This window comes from Nicotiana tabacum, chromosome 7 (assembly GCF_000715075.1).
Source record: "Nicotiana tabacum cultivar K326 chromosome 7, ASM71507v2, whole genome shotgun sequence".
NCBI lineage: Eukaryota > Viridiplantae > Streptophyta > Magnoliopsida > Solanales > Solanaceae > Nicotiana > Nicotiana tabacum.
Genome location: NC_134086.1, coordinates 168,795,740 through 168,810,518, shown reverse-complemented (window position 1 = coordinate 168,810,518; position 14,779 = coordinate 168,795,740). Strand labels below are relative to the sequence as shown.

The 14,779-nt window shown below is 38.5% G+C and overlaps 1 protein-coding gene across 1 annotated transcript; it reads left to right on the top strand.

The window, feature by feature from the left end:
• Positions 1-1,113: 1,113 nt before the first annotated feature.
• On the top strand, positions 1,114-13,498 carry LOC107825231 (scopoletin glucosyltransferase-like). Its single transcript, XM_075256808.1, has 2 exons — positions 1,114-1,487; positions 12,584-13,498. The coding sequence occupies exons 1-2, from the start codon at positions 1,140-1,142 to the stop codon at positions 13,496-13,498; spliced, it is 1,263 nt and encodes a 420-aa protein (XP_075112909.1). The 5' UTR covers positions 1,114-1,139.
• Positions 13,499-14,779: the final 1,281 nt, after the last annotated feature.

Genomic DNA, 14,779 nt, shown 5'->3' with positions numbered 1-14,779 from the left:
TTTATCATCACACTGTAATATAAAGGTCTTAAAATCTAATCTCCCTCTAACTCACCTTTGTGGCCAAGTATATGTCATTCTCCAAAGAATTTAAGTTCATACTCTAAATTTTGTACACCACCAATATAATTTAACATGTTAAAAAAAGAAAATTTACCTTTTATTCTAGGTTATCAATCAAAGTTATTAAACAAAATTACCTACAATCAGGGCATATATAGACCTTAAACTTTTCCGCTGTTGACAAAAAAATGAGTCAACTGTGCTTAGTCAACAGTCCAAGTGCTTAACCACTGATTCTTGATTATGAAACTGTTGGAGTATTCATAAGATACATTGTGGTCTGTGGCTGAGATTCAAAGATGAGTTGGACCATATTGTTCACGAAGCAATTCTTCAATGAGAAATTGGTGAAGGTGAGTGCTGAGAATATGAGTCGCAGAGTGGCCGATAATTTGAAATGTGAAGATATTGTAAAAAGCAGCGAGTCTTGTCATGGCGTTCGAAGATTCAAACATACTATTCCAACCCCTCACCACAACTTGCCTTCTCCATTAATTGTTTGTTTTTACTTGTTCACAAATGAACAATAAACTACAACCACAAAAGAATAAAGTGATTTTATTGATAATATTTTAGGTTATAATTCGATTTATCCCTTAATTCTTCTTCTGAATTATTCTCCGAGATTCGAGGGCTAAATCAGCATATTCTCGAACATAGAGTAATACTGACCTCTCTGGATTATTTAATCTTCACGAAAGCCAATTATTGTATGGATATTCTTCTTAAAGTATTTGATTATCAAGAACAACATCTATTGATCACGACATTATTTTATGTCTTGATCCCTTTGTGAATATCGCGAGAATTTATGGGATTTTTGAGACCCCTTTCCAAGGGAATATGTATCCTTTATATAGTTGTGTGTTAGGGTAGAATAAACTAAAAAAAAAAAAAAAAAAAAAAAAAAAGCCTTGGTAGACTCGTAAGATTTTAAAAGTCGTGTAGTATCTTGACTTTACGACGTAGCTTGTCGACAGCTGACATTCACCTTTCACCTATATCATGCTTTGCTTAGGTACTCTATTTCTACAGATGCATTAAACACTTTTTGCTTTCTGTTTCTAGTGCAACACATGGGTCAACTCCATTTTTTCTTCTTTCCTTTTATGGCTCATGGCCACATGATTCCTACGTTAGACATGGCCAAACTCGTAGCTTCACGTGGTGTTAAGGCAACTATAGTTACAACTCCTCTCAATAAATCTGTTTTCTCCAAATCTATTCAAAGAAACAAGCATTTGGGGTTGGAAATTGATATCCGTTTGATAACATTCCAAGCTGTTGAAAACGGCTTGCCTGAAGGATGCGAGCGTCTTGATCTCGTCCCTTCCCAAGACTTGTTTTTCAACTTTTTAAAAGCTACAGCTATGATGCAAGAAACACTCGAGCAGCTTATTGAAGAGTGCCGCCCCAACTGTCTTGTTTCTGATATGTTATTTCCTTGGACTACTGATTCTGCAGCCAAATTTAACATTCCAAGATTGGTTTTTTATGGTACGAGTTATTTTTCACTTTGTGTCGCGAAGAGCTGTATTGGGAAAAAACTGAGTTTATATTAAAGATGATGCGGCATGACACGTGGTTTAGTTAAATGGTCAAAGCGCAACAATTGACTAAGAGGCACGGATGGAGACAGCCACGGGAAGAAGAATTTAAATAGGCACGAGACAAAGTATAGATACGAGTCTCGTACCAATTTAAATTATTTACAGCCAACGGGTTAGAAGGCATTAAAGACAAAGATCTGATGACAGAAAGGAGTCCAAATTCATTATTAAATACTTGATACGTTAGAAAATTGGTATTTAATAGGAATGATTGTATAACGGCTTATTTAATGTCATTTATTACTCATAATTATATCATTAAAGATGAGACTTTATTCCTTTACCTAGAATTATCTATAAAAGGAAGAAGTATCATCATCTGTAAGGACACAGAATACTATTGAGAATTCATTGAAATACAAAACTATCTGCTGTTTTACCATCATTCTTAAAAGTATTTTATTTTTGTCTCTTGATTATCAGTAACCCGAATTTCTTTTTAGCTTTGACCAAAGGCTCAGATTTTTGGTTAAACAAATTGGTTCCGTTACCGGGAATCTGATAATCTTTTCTTTTAAGCTATATCTTATCTATTGTCGTCACCATGTCAAACAACAACACCGACAACAACAGTAATAACACATTGGGAAACCATGAGAATCAAATACATCAAAATCAAGATGACGTGGTTCCCTCTCCTCTAAATTCACCACGTCAATCTCGTGAAGGCACTCCTGTTACTGAATCCCGTGCTGATCAACAAGAGCAATCTGAACATTTTGAAGGAGTTACAACTGAAGCTTTACAAAAGCTAATTGATGCACAGGTCGGCAAAGCTCTTCAGGCACTTGTTAGTCGATTGCCTGCTGCACCACCCACACCAACTCCTAATAATAATACATTGGAGAATCCCCGTTCTGGTCTTGATAATTCTGGAAACGGAGCAACCCCCAGTGAACCACAGGAAGGGGGACCAGGTAATTCAAATAATTCATATTTGCAAAATTTAGTACTAACCTTGCAGAAACAGATTAAGGAACAAAATGAGCGTATTGAACAAATCCCTGGAGTTCCGCCTGTAATAAAAGGAGTAGACATGGACAAATACTCACAACAACCATGGAAGCCTAGTGCTGCTCCCCTTCCAATTCCGAAAAAGTTCAAAATGCCTGACATCCCGAAATATGATGGTACTACAGACCCACGTGACCACGTGACTGCATTTACAACAGGCGTAAAAGGCAACGACTTGACCAAACAAGAAATTGAATCAGTATTGGTCAAGAAATTTAGAGAAACACTCACCAAGGGTGCATTAACCTGGTATTCTCTTTTATCTGAAAATTCTATTAATTCTTTTGCTGAGCTTGCAGATTCTTTTATTAAAGCACATTCGGGAGCACAAAAGGTTGAGAAAAGAATGGAAGATACTTTCAAAATCAAACAAGGGGATTCGGAGCTGCTTAGAAACTTTGTTGACAGATTCCAACGTGAAAGAATGACTCTACCTCGTGTGCCTGATAATTGGGCTGCAATAGCCTTTGCAAGTAATTTAAATGACAAAAGTTCTGAAGCCACGAGATGACTCAAAGAAAGCCTTCGAGAATTTCCTGAAACCATGTGGAATGATGTTTACAACAGGTATAGTACGAAGCTGCGAATTGAAGAAGATACCGTACCTAAGCTTCATCATGAAGAAAGGGGCGGTCCCCGAAGATCAGAAACCGAAAAAAGATCAGGTAAAAACAGGTATGATCCATATATGGGACCTGCAGGAAAGGACCCACGGTCGAAACAAGATAGCCAGCAATATGATCAAAAATCGAGGAACCGCGATTCTGGCTCTTCTTCAAAGTTCAGGAATGATCGGAGCAGACAAGAATCGCGAGATGATGATAGAAGCTTAAAGGCACGATTCGGCGGATATAATTTTAATGTCTCTACCTCCGAGCTCGTAGCTATTTTAAGAAGCATGGGAGATAAGGTACGGTGGCCAAAAGAGATGCGGTCAAATCCAAATAGACGCAATCCAGATCATTGGTGCGAATTCCACAACGATCACGGGCACAAAACTTCAGAATGTAGATTCCTGCAGAGTGAAGTGGATCATCTATTGAAGCAAGGATACCTCACTGAGTTATTTAGTGAGAAAGGAAAACAAGCTTATATGAAAAACAGGCAAGAGCCACCACAACCTCCTTCACCCAAGAGGACAGTGAATGTCATAAGCGGGGGAGAAGATATTCACGGCATAACCTACACAGCCTCCAACAAGGTTTCTAAGGTAACAATTACACACAGGAAACAGGTGCGACAGGTCCTTGAAAATGAAAGTATTTCGTTCGATGACGCAGATACCGAAGGAGTGACAAATCCACATAATGACGCACTGGTAATATCTTACTTGTACATGATACTAATGTAAAACGAGTTTTGATTGATCCAGGGAGTTCTGTAAATATTATATTACTTAGGGTACTACGGGAAATGCAAGCTGAAGACAAAATGATACCCAAGGCGCACACCTTGTCAGGCTTTGACAATTCAAGTGTAGTAACAAAAGGTAAGGTAATTCTAACAACTTTTGCTATGGGTGTTGTGAAGGAAACTAAATTTCAGGTAGTTGATATGGAAATGGCCTATAATATGATCATGGGGAGACCATGGATACACGATATGGATGTTGTCCCATCAACTCTACATCAGGTTATTAAATTCCCATCACCATGGGGAATTTGCCAAATTCGTGGGGATCAGCAGATGGATAGAAGTGTCAACGCTGTAACAAGTACGAGCGCCGTAAATAAAGAAAAATAGCAATTACAGGAAATAGTCGAAGGTAAAAAAGATCAAACTTCAACTGAACAAGAAAAGACAGATTTGGACTTAAGGCCTGACACAATTCAGGAACCTGAAGAAAATGAAAGCATCAAAACGACAATTGAAGAGCTTGAGGCAGTGATGTTATTTGATCAATGGCTTGAACGGAAGGTTTATGTCGGGGCCAATTTAAGCTTAAACATGCGAGGTATGATAATCGAATTTTTAAAAGCTAACTTAGACTGCTTTGCTTGGTCCCACGCTGATATGACAGGGATACCACTGAATGTGATGACTCACAAACTCAATGAGGACCCTTCTTTCCCACCAATAAAGCAAAAAAAACAAAAGCAAGGTGCTTTCAAAAACCAGGTGATTCAGGATGAAGTCCAAAACTTATTAAAAATCGGATCAATCCGTGAGGTAAAGTATCCTACTTGGTTAGCTAACACGGTGGTCGTACCCAAGAAAAATAGTAAGTGGCGTGTTTGTGTGGATTATACCGATTTAAATAAAGCCTGTCCAAAAGATTCCTTTCCCTTACCGCATATAGACCAACTAATTGATGCAACCGCAGGTCATGAACTTTTAAGTTTTTTAGATGTATACTCGGGTTATAATCAAATTAAAATGGATCCTGGTGATGAAGAAAAAACTTCTTTCATCACAGACAGGGGGACTTATTGTTATAAAGTAATGCCCTTTGGTCTCAAAAATGCTGGAGCAACCTATCAAAGGTTGGTCACCAAAATGTTCCAAGAACATTTAGGGAAAACAATGGAGGTATATATAGACGATATGCTCGTCAAAACCCAGCAATCTCATGATCACATTTCTCATCTATCTGTTACGTTTGAAATTTTGCGAAAATTTAATATGAAACTCAACCCAGAAAAATGTGCATTTGGAGTTGCATCAGGTAAGTTTTTGGGTTTTCTTGTTTCTAATTGTGGTATTGAAGTGAATACTTCTCAGATCAAAGCAATAGAAGAAATCCATGATATCCTTACTAATAAAAAGGAAGTACAAAGATTAACGGGAAGAATTGCAGCTTTGGGGAGATTTATTTCCAAATCCTCATAAAGGTGTTTTAAGTTTTTCTCTGCACTTAAAAAGCAAGATCATTTTGAATGGAATGAAGATTGTCAACAAGCCCTTAGAAATTTGAAAGCTTATTTGTCAAAACCACCGTTGTTGGAAAAACCAAAGGTGGGGAAAAACTTCTCATTTATCTGGCCGTATCTGAAGTCGAAGTGAATGCTGTTTTAGTCCGCGAGGACCAAGGTAAGCAATCTCCTATTTATTATGTAAGTAAGTCCTTATTGGAAGCTGAGACATGATACCCACAGCTAGAAAAATTAGCATTAGCTTTGATCATGGCATCTAGAAAATTAAGACCTTATTTTCAATGTCATCCCATTAATGTAGTTACTGCGTTTCCGCTTCGAAATATTTTGCATAAACACGAACTTTCAGGAATATTAGCAAAATGGGCTATAGAACTAAGTGAATATGAAGTTGTTTATCAACCTAGGACCGCTATAAAATCTCAAGTACTAGCTGATTTCGTGGCCGATTTTAGTCAAGGGATGCATTTAGAAGCAGAAAAAGGATTACTAGTTTTTAATGGTGCGAACCCGGGGACTTGGGTTTTATTCACTGACGGTTCATCTAATGTAAAAGGGGCAGGCCTAGGAATAGTCCTCGTACCACCTGCGGGTGAGACTATTAGACAGGCTATAAAATATCATTCTATAACTAACAATGAAGCAGAGTATGAGGCTGTAATTGCAGGTTTAGAATTGGCATGAGAACTCGGCATAACACAAATTATAATCAAGAGTGATTCTCAACTCGTGGTTAATCAAATGCTGGGGACTTATACGGCCAGAGAGACACGAATGCAAGAATACCTCGCAAAGGTACGGGAGTTAATAAAGCAATTCCAAACTTGGAAAGTAGTGCAGATCCCAAGAGATGAGAATGTAGAGGCAGATGCTTTAGCAAATCTCGCATCTGCAACAGACGTAGCAAACAATACAAATGCTTCAGTCATACACCTATTTCATTCCGTTCTCGAATTTGATAAAAACAAGGTAAATTTTAATCATCTAACATGGGATTGGAGAAACGAAATTGTTGCCTTCTTACAGCACGGTACCGTGCCTAATGACAAAGGAAAGGCTCACGCGCTTCGCAAAAAAGATGCACGATATTATTTATATCAAGGAAATCTTTATCGAAAGATGTTCGGTGGACCACTAGCAAGGTGTCTCGGACCCTCTCAAACAGAATATGTGATGAGAGAAGTACACGAAGGACATTGTGGGAATCACGCAGGGGACGGTCACTGGTAAGAACATTAATTCGCACAGGATATTATTGGCCTAAGATGGAAGAAGAGGCAACCAGTTTCGTGTCCAAATGTGATAAATGTCAAAGGTACGACAATAATATGCACAGACCAGCTGAGTTACTACATCCTGTTATAGCCCCGTGGCCCTTTATGAAATGGGGAATGAATATCGTAGGTCCACTTCCACAAGCAAAAGGTCAGGTAAAGTTTCTACTTGTACTTACAGATTATTTCACTAAATGGGTAGAAGCAGGGGCATTTAAACAGGTACGAGAGAAAGAAGTTAAAGACTTCATATGGCGAAATATAATATGCCGCTTTGGAGCACCAAAGGAGATCGTGTGTGACAATGGACCACAATTCATTGGAGCTCAAATCACAGAATTTCTTCAAAGTTGGCAGATCAAAAGAATAACGTCTACGCCATACCATCCAGTAGGTAATGGACAAGCAGAATCTACTAACAAAGTCATTATCAACAACTTGAAGAAGAGGTTACAGGATTCAAAAGGTAATTGGCCTGAGGTGTTACCTGGAGTATTATGGGCTTATCGTACAACGACCAAAACAGACACTGGAGAAACACCATTTTCAATGGTTTATGGTGCGGAAGCCTTAATTCCAGTTGAAATAGGTGAGCCAAACACACGATACGATCAGGCAACGGAGGAATCTAATGATGAAGAGATGCGGTTTAGCCTAGATTTACTTGAAGGGAGAAGAGAAGCTGCATTGATAAGGATGGAAGCACAAAAGCAAGTAATAGAACGATATTACAATAGGAAAGCACGCCTCAGATTTTTCAAAATTGGGAATTTTGTGCTTAAAAAGGTGTTCCAATCTGCAAAGGCTGCTAACTCAGGAAAGCTAAGTCCAACATGGGAAGGACCGTACAAAGTCCGTGGCATTGCGGGAAAAGGAGCATACCAATTAAAGACAATGGACGGTAAAGTTTTACCCTCACATTGGAATGTCGTCCACTTAAAAAGATATTACTTTTGAGAAAGTACCTACGGTCAGGTATCATCATGTTAAAATTTCTTTCTTGGATTATTAATATTTTACTAACGATTTTAGATGCTAGGCAAAATACCCTAACTCGTGCCAAATGATGAGTCACAACCTGCAAGGCAAAATGGAGTATTCTTAAATTCCTAGCCCAGGGTTACAATTAATCTGATGGAAATACACACGAGTTAGGCAGTCTTCATCTATAATCGCACCTTCGAGTCCCGTATATCTTTCTGTTTCAGGAAAAAGGGCCAAAGTAAAAGAAATAAACAAGTGCTTGAGGCTTCATACTTCACCGCTCAAACACTTGGGGGACTACAATACTGTACACAGATACGTGTAGAAATGCAGATACGAATATCGAACAACAGAGTCAAGTGTTGAGTAAAAGTTACGAAGTCTTCAGCGGTTATGAGAATAACAGAGTCATCTCTCAAACCCTTCTTAACATATAAAGATTGGGTCATGACTAGGTACTGAAACAGGTTATGAAGAAAAACCTTGTTTATTTTATGTTATGTACAAATCTGTTACAAGAAAAACAGTTACGAGAAAGTTGTAAATGTATTGTAATACATGTAATAGTCAAACACTTGTTAAAGTTTATGAATAAAAAACTTGCCAAAGTTGTTTCATACAAAACGTGTGTTTTCCTATTTCTTTCATCGTATTATAACACCATTATGAAGTTGAGACGTCTTCTTCATTAAGTGTCGATAAAATAAAATGGCCCTCTTTTATAAGCCTCATGTTGATAATCCATGAGAAGAATCATAAAGCATTTTAAAAGGATAAAAATGCTAAGCTATTCCATGAGTCCTAGATAAATAGGCAAGAATAGAATATGCAGAAGTACCGATAAAACTTCTTAATATAAATAAAAACTAAGTACAAACTTAGTCAACAAAGCATTTGTTTTTTACAAGTGCCCCATTATGATAACTGGGAACTTCATCAAAAGATCCTTTACAGCAGTTTCATTTTTAGCTAGTCACTGAAGGATTTGGAGCATCAGAAGTTTCACCCTTGGGAGCAGGAATTGCAACCCCAATTGCTGCAGTAGCCACTTCTTCATTTAAAAGTTCTTCCGTTCCAGGAGCTTCAAGTACAGGAGAAGGAGTATCAGTAAATTGTTGACTTTTCTCGATGGTATCTACGACTTTGGCCAGTTCAGACTGCAAGTCAAAACCTTCCTGAGCAGCTTCCGTCAAAGCATCACGGCGAGATTTTAGGAAAGCCCAACTCACCTCTATGTTGAAGTTCTCCTCCAGAAGTCCATATTCCTTTTTCCCACATAGCAAGATCGTTTTTTAAGATTTGGTGCTCAGCTAAATGGGAATCAAGGGAAGCTTCAAGAGAGGCATGAGAACTCTTCAAGGCATGAATCTCGTCAGAGGAGGTCTGTAAGTCAGCCTGAGCTTGAGTCAAGCTTTGCACTAACTCTCCTGCATACTCTTCTTTCTTAGCCAAAAGTGCCTTAAGCTCCCTAACTTCTTCACTAGCCTTGGATAATTGTTCTGACAAAGAGCATTCCAAAAGCTCTTTGTCTCTTTTAAATTGGCTTGAAGAAGCCTTGGCAGTTACCAGTTCAGAAGTCAAACCACGGTTTTGCTGCTCCAGGAGGTTTTTATTTTCTTGCAACTCCTCTATGGTCCCTTGATTATTCTCAAACTGTTCTTTCCAATTGGCTGCTTCAAGCTGGGCTCCCCTAGCTATTTCTTCGGCCTCGTGGACAGTTTTTTCAGACTCACGGGCTTTTCTTTCCAGAAGGGAAATTCTTCCCATTAATTCCGTACCAATGAGGTTAGCCTACAGAAACAACTCATAGAAATGAGGGATTGAAGATAATTAAAAAAGAAAAAAAACTTGTTGGTAAGAAGAGGAAAAATACCTTCAAAGTAGAATGAATTATGTCATTCATCAGAGTCAAGCAGCTATGGCTCTCCATCTTCTTCTTCTCAATATCTCCAATTAGGGGCTCGAGCCAAACATCGGCTCTACCAGTCTTTTCTCAAGAGGCTATGATTAGCAGGAACTTCCAGAGTAACATTTTTCATAGTCATACTTCCACTGCTAGAACCCGTCTCTGTACGATGAACAGAGGGAAGAGGAGCAATGGAAGGAATGGAAGGAATGGAAGGAGAAGATGTAGAAACAGGAATGGAAGGAGAAGATGTAGAAACCAACGCAGGAGCGGAAGCAGGTGCAGTAGAAAATGCCAAGGGAAAGGACATAGGAGCGGTAGAAACCGATAAAAGAATGGAAGTCGTCAAAACTGGTAAAGAAATACTTACGGTTGGCAGAGGAATGGAGGAAATAGGAACGAATGAGGAAAGAGGAGCTTCATCAAAAACAGGGCCGAGCTCGCCACTCCCGAAACCACTATCAAAAAGATGCTGAATTGATTCATTATTATCTCTTGGTTCGGTGTCCTCGTCAGAATGAATCAAAACAGGCTCGGTGGTGGAGGTTCGAGCAGGAGTGTCTTCAATTTCATCATCAATGATTATTCGCCTCCTGACCCTTGGCCTAGTAATTAGGGAGGTACCCTCTTCTTCTTCTTCAGAACTTTCCTTTATAGCTTTCCTTTTTGGCAGCAAGGCTCGAGCCTTATCCAAATCAAGAGCAGCATTCGCAGACATGCGAATGGCCATAGCTACTTCAGCCGTCATTCCTCTAACGCCAAATCCTGATTAAATGATGGATATACATGATCAAAATTGAGGAAAGAATGCTTAACATATAAAAAGGGGCATACCATGTGTTTTGACCTTCCAGCCATGTAAGGAAGAAATTGATTTCCAAGTTCTTTGCTCTCTAGAAGCAATCTTCAAAAGTGAGTCTACCCAACCACGGAAGTTGGGAATAGGTTCCACATCTCCCATGGTTGCTACAAAAAACCAAGAAGAGACGAGGTTAAAAACAAAATTTCTTTTGAAATTCTCAAAAGTAGGTACGGTAAATAAAAGAAAACCTACGTTCAAAATTCCACTTCTTAGGGAAGGGAATATTTGTTTCGCCAATCAAGTCCACCGTACGAACAACAACGTAACGGATATACCATCCACGATCTTTATCATCTTCAAGATTTACCAGAACTTTTTTGCTCCTTGCAGTTAAGGTAAAAACCCCATGACGTATTAAGTTAGGGTGGTACAGATGAATGAGGTGAGAGAAGGTGAAATTGACATTGGCTTTGGAGGATAAATATCTCAAACAAGTCACTGTTCTCCACACTAGTGGACCGATTTGGGCCAAACAAATTGTAAAGAAACGGCAAAATCCAAGAATAACTGGGTCAATCGGAGGATTAAAACCTAAAGTGAAGGGGTAAGTATAAACAAAAGAATACCCACTTCTAAAGGAGGAAATTCTTTGATTTGGGGAAGGAATTGACATTCGAAGACTATCCTTCCAGTTACAATCTTTTCTTATGGTGGGGATTGTAAGCTCGGTTACTATTGTAGGGTAAGTATCGGCTTTTTCTAAATTTGCAATTTGTTTTTGAAGAGACGTTTTGTCACTTTCAAAAGACAAATCGCTGGGAACTATCTCATCAACTGAGGGTTCTTGAGAAGAATCAATAATTTCTCTACTTTTAGAAGAGGGGGCCTTTGGGATAGAACTCCTTGAAGAAGAACCAGAGGAGCCGCCTCGAGTAGATTCTAACCCTGTTCGAAGCCTACCTCCTCCGCCTCTTCTGTGTCTAACAGGGGCGTTGGGGAATTGGTCTAGAATTGGAACTTTTTTACGGTTAGGGTTTGAAGAAGACATTGTTAGGAAGGATAAGTCGAAAGAAAGTAGAAATGAAGAAGAAAGTGTTTGCTGAAGATTTGTGAAGAAGACAAAGGAAGAAAAAGTTATGTATATAATGGGAACCGTCAACCTTAGAAGTGTAATGATGGAAAGCCTATAATAAAGGCAGCTATCACTTCGTGAATAGTGAGAATGAAGAAGTCTCGAAAAAGGGTGTAAATAGCGGAATCAATCAGAAAATGACACATGGGCAGAACATTAAATGGAAAAGACTACTGAGGCGTTAATACTGTCATAAGCATTAACTGTGGCAAAAATTCCTTTTTTATGAAGATCCACTTCCCAATTATTTAATTGATAAATAAATGGAAAGTGGGGGGGACTATCTGTATTGGGAAAAAACTGAGTTTATATTAAAGATGATGTGACATGACACGTGGTTTAGTTAAATGGTCAAAGCGCAACAATTGACTACGAGGCACGGATGGAGACAGCCACGAGAAGAAGAATTTAAATAGGCACGAGACAAAGTATAGATACGAGTCTCGTACCAATTTAAATTATTTACAGCCAACGGGTTAGAAGGCATTAAAGACAAAGATCTGATGACAGAAAGGAGTCCAAATTCATTATTAAATACTTGATACGTTAGAAAATTGGTATTTAATAGGAATGATTGTATAACAGCTTATTTAATGTCATTTATTACTCATAATTATATCATCAAAGCTGAGGCTTCATTCCTTTACCTAGAATTATCTATAAAAGGAAGAAGTATCATCATTTGTAAGGACACGGAATACTATTGAGAATTCATTGAAATACAAAACTATCTGCTGTTTTACCATAATTCTTAAAAGTATTTTATTTTTGTCTCTTGATTATCAGTAACGCGAATTTCTTTTTAGCTTTGACCAAAGACTCAGATTTTTGGTTAAACAAGAGCAATAGGCTTAATAAGCCTTTTAAGAATGTCTCCTCTGATTCTGAAACTTTTGTTGTACCTAATTTGCCTCACCAAATCAAGCTGACAAGAACACAGTTGTCTCCGCTTGACCAATCGGATGAAGAGTCAGTCATGTCCATGATGATGAAATTAGTAAGGGAATCGGACTTGAAGAGTTATAGAGTTATATTCAACAGTTTCTATGAGCTTGAAGATTATGTAGAGCATTATACCAAGGTTCTAGGTAGAAACGCTTGGGCTATATGTCCGCTTTCCTTGTGCAATATGGACATTGAAGATAAAGCTGAAAGAGGGAAGCAATCCTCTATAGATAATCATGAGTGCATGAAATGGCTTGATTCGAAGAAATCCAGTTCCGTTATCTATGTTTGTTTCGGTAGCATAGCGAATTTCACCGCGTCACAACTGCACGAACTTGCTATGGGAATTGAAGCTTCGGGACAAGAATTCATTTGGGTTGTTAGAACAGATCAACAAGACAACAAAGATTGGTTTCCTGAAGGATTTGAGGAAAGAACGAAAGAAAAAGGTTTAATAATAAGAGGATGGGCACCCCAAGTACTAATTCTAGATCACGAAGCTGTGGGTGCATTTGTTACACATTGTGGATGGAATTCGACGCTGGAAGGAATATCAGCAGGAATACCAATGGTGACATGGCCTCTATCTGCTGAACAATTCTTCAATGAAAAGCTAGTAACTGAGGTTTTGAAAACTGGGGTTGGCCTTGGTTCTATGCTATGGCAAACAACACCTTGTGAAGGAGTGAAAAGAGAAGCAATAGCTAAAGCAATAAAGAGAGTAATTGTGGGTGAAGAAGCAGAAGAATTCAGAAACAGAGCTAAAGAGTATAAGGAAATGGCAAGACAAGCAGTTGAAGAAGGAGGATCGTCTTACTGTGGTTTGAGTAATTTACTGCATGATTTAAGTACGTATAGTTCTACATGCATGACACCGTACGTGGATGAACGTTAAAAGCAATTGTCTTGATAGCGAACGTGATACAGAATCATCCAAATGAAAGTTCCAAACCTAAAGGTCAACTATTTGGACTCAAAATACCTTTCTACTGTCCAAAAAAAGTTATTTTTTTATATATAATACGATATTATACCGCGCTATACTTTAACGGAGTTTCTATCGTTAAAATATAGTACGGTATAATAACACATTATATATAGCGTGATATAATACCGCATTATATATAGCGCGTTATTATACCGCGTTATACCTGTTTATGAGCCCACCAATTAGTCTCCTACATTTAACTAACATAACCGTAATTCAAATATATATAGCGCCGCATAATACCGCGCTATACCTGTTTGTGGGCCCACCAATAAGTCTCCTGCAGTTAATTGACATAACAATAATTCAAATGGGTATAGCGCGGTGTAATACAACACTATACATCAAAAACTTCAGCCCCTCGGGCTAGGCATTGCCTTATTTAAAGGCGTTAGGATTTTATGAAAATCCATTCAAAAAATATTCTAACTTCTGTTCAAACTTTTCTTCTTGTTATCAAGCATTTTTTATAATGTCTGAAGAGCCAAAAATAAGGGTTTCATTATATTGGGGGTGAGGTTGTAACGGAGAATAACTCTGTGAGCTATAGTTCATCTCTACAGTGTCATGTTAAATTGTCGCTTACAATGGAGTACGATAAATTAGTATCGTTATTACGTAAAAAAATGAGTGTGAGGGAACGTTCGATGAACCTTAAAGTAACCAGTAAATTTCCGTATTCTGTGATTCCGCAGGGGTTTGCTTATTATTTTGATGTGTTGGATCACGGTGGTCCATCCGGGAGTCATCACCAATAGAAAAATGTCCATCATGGAATATCAACGCAGTACGACTTGTAAGTGAGTGATATAGCTATATGAAAAATATTTATCAATTTGAGTAGCTTATCATTTTGTTCTTTTTGTGCAGTGAAAATGACCAACTTGATGGTCCCGGCCTCACTCAGTTGCCCGTAGACGACGTATTTACTCGTGATCTGGCAGATGCATGGAGTCAGGAAGATAATAGTGATTATGACAACAATACCGATGAGTCTGGAGATGACACACCCTTCCCTGACGAGGGTGATGACGAGGAGAAAGTAAATGTCGAACCTGAGCTGACGAGGGAGCATGCTCCTCCACCTCCAGTTAGATCAAGAGTGTACAAGTTCCACGTGTCATTTCATGAGGAGAATATTCCCTACCTTGATAATTTGCCAAGTTTGTCGGATGTGGATGCCATCAC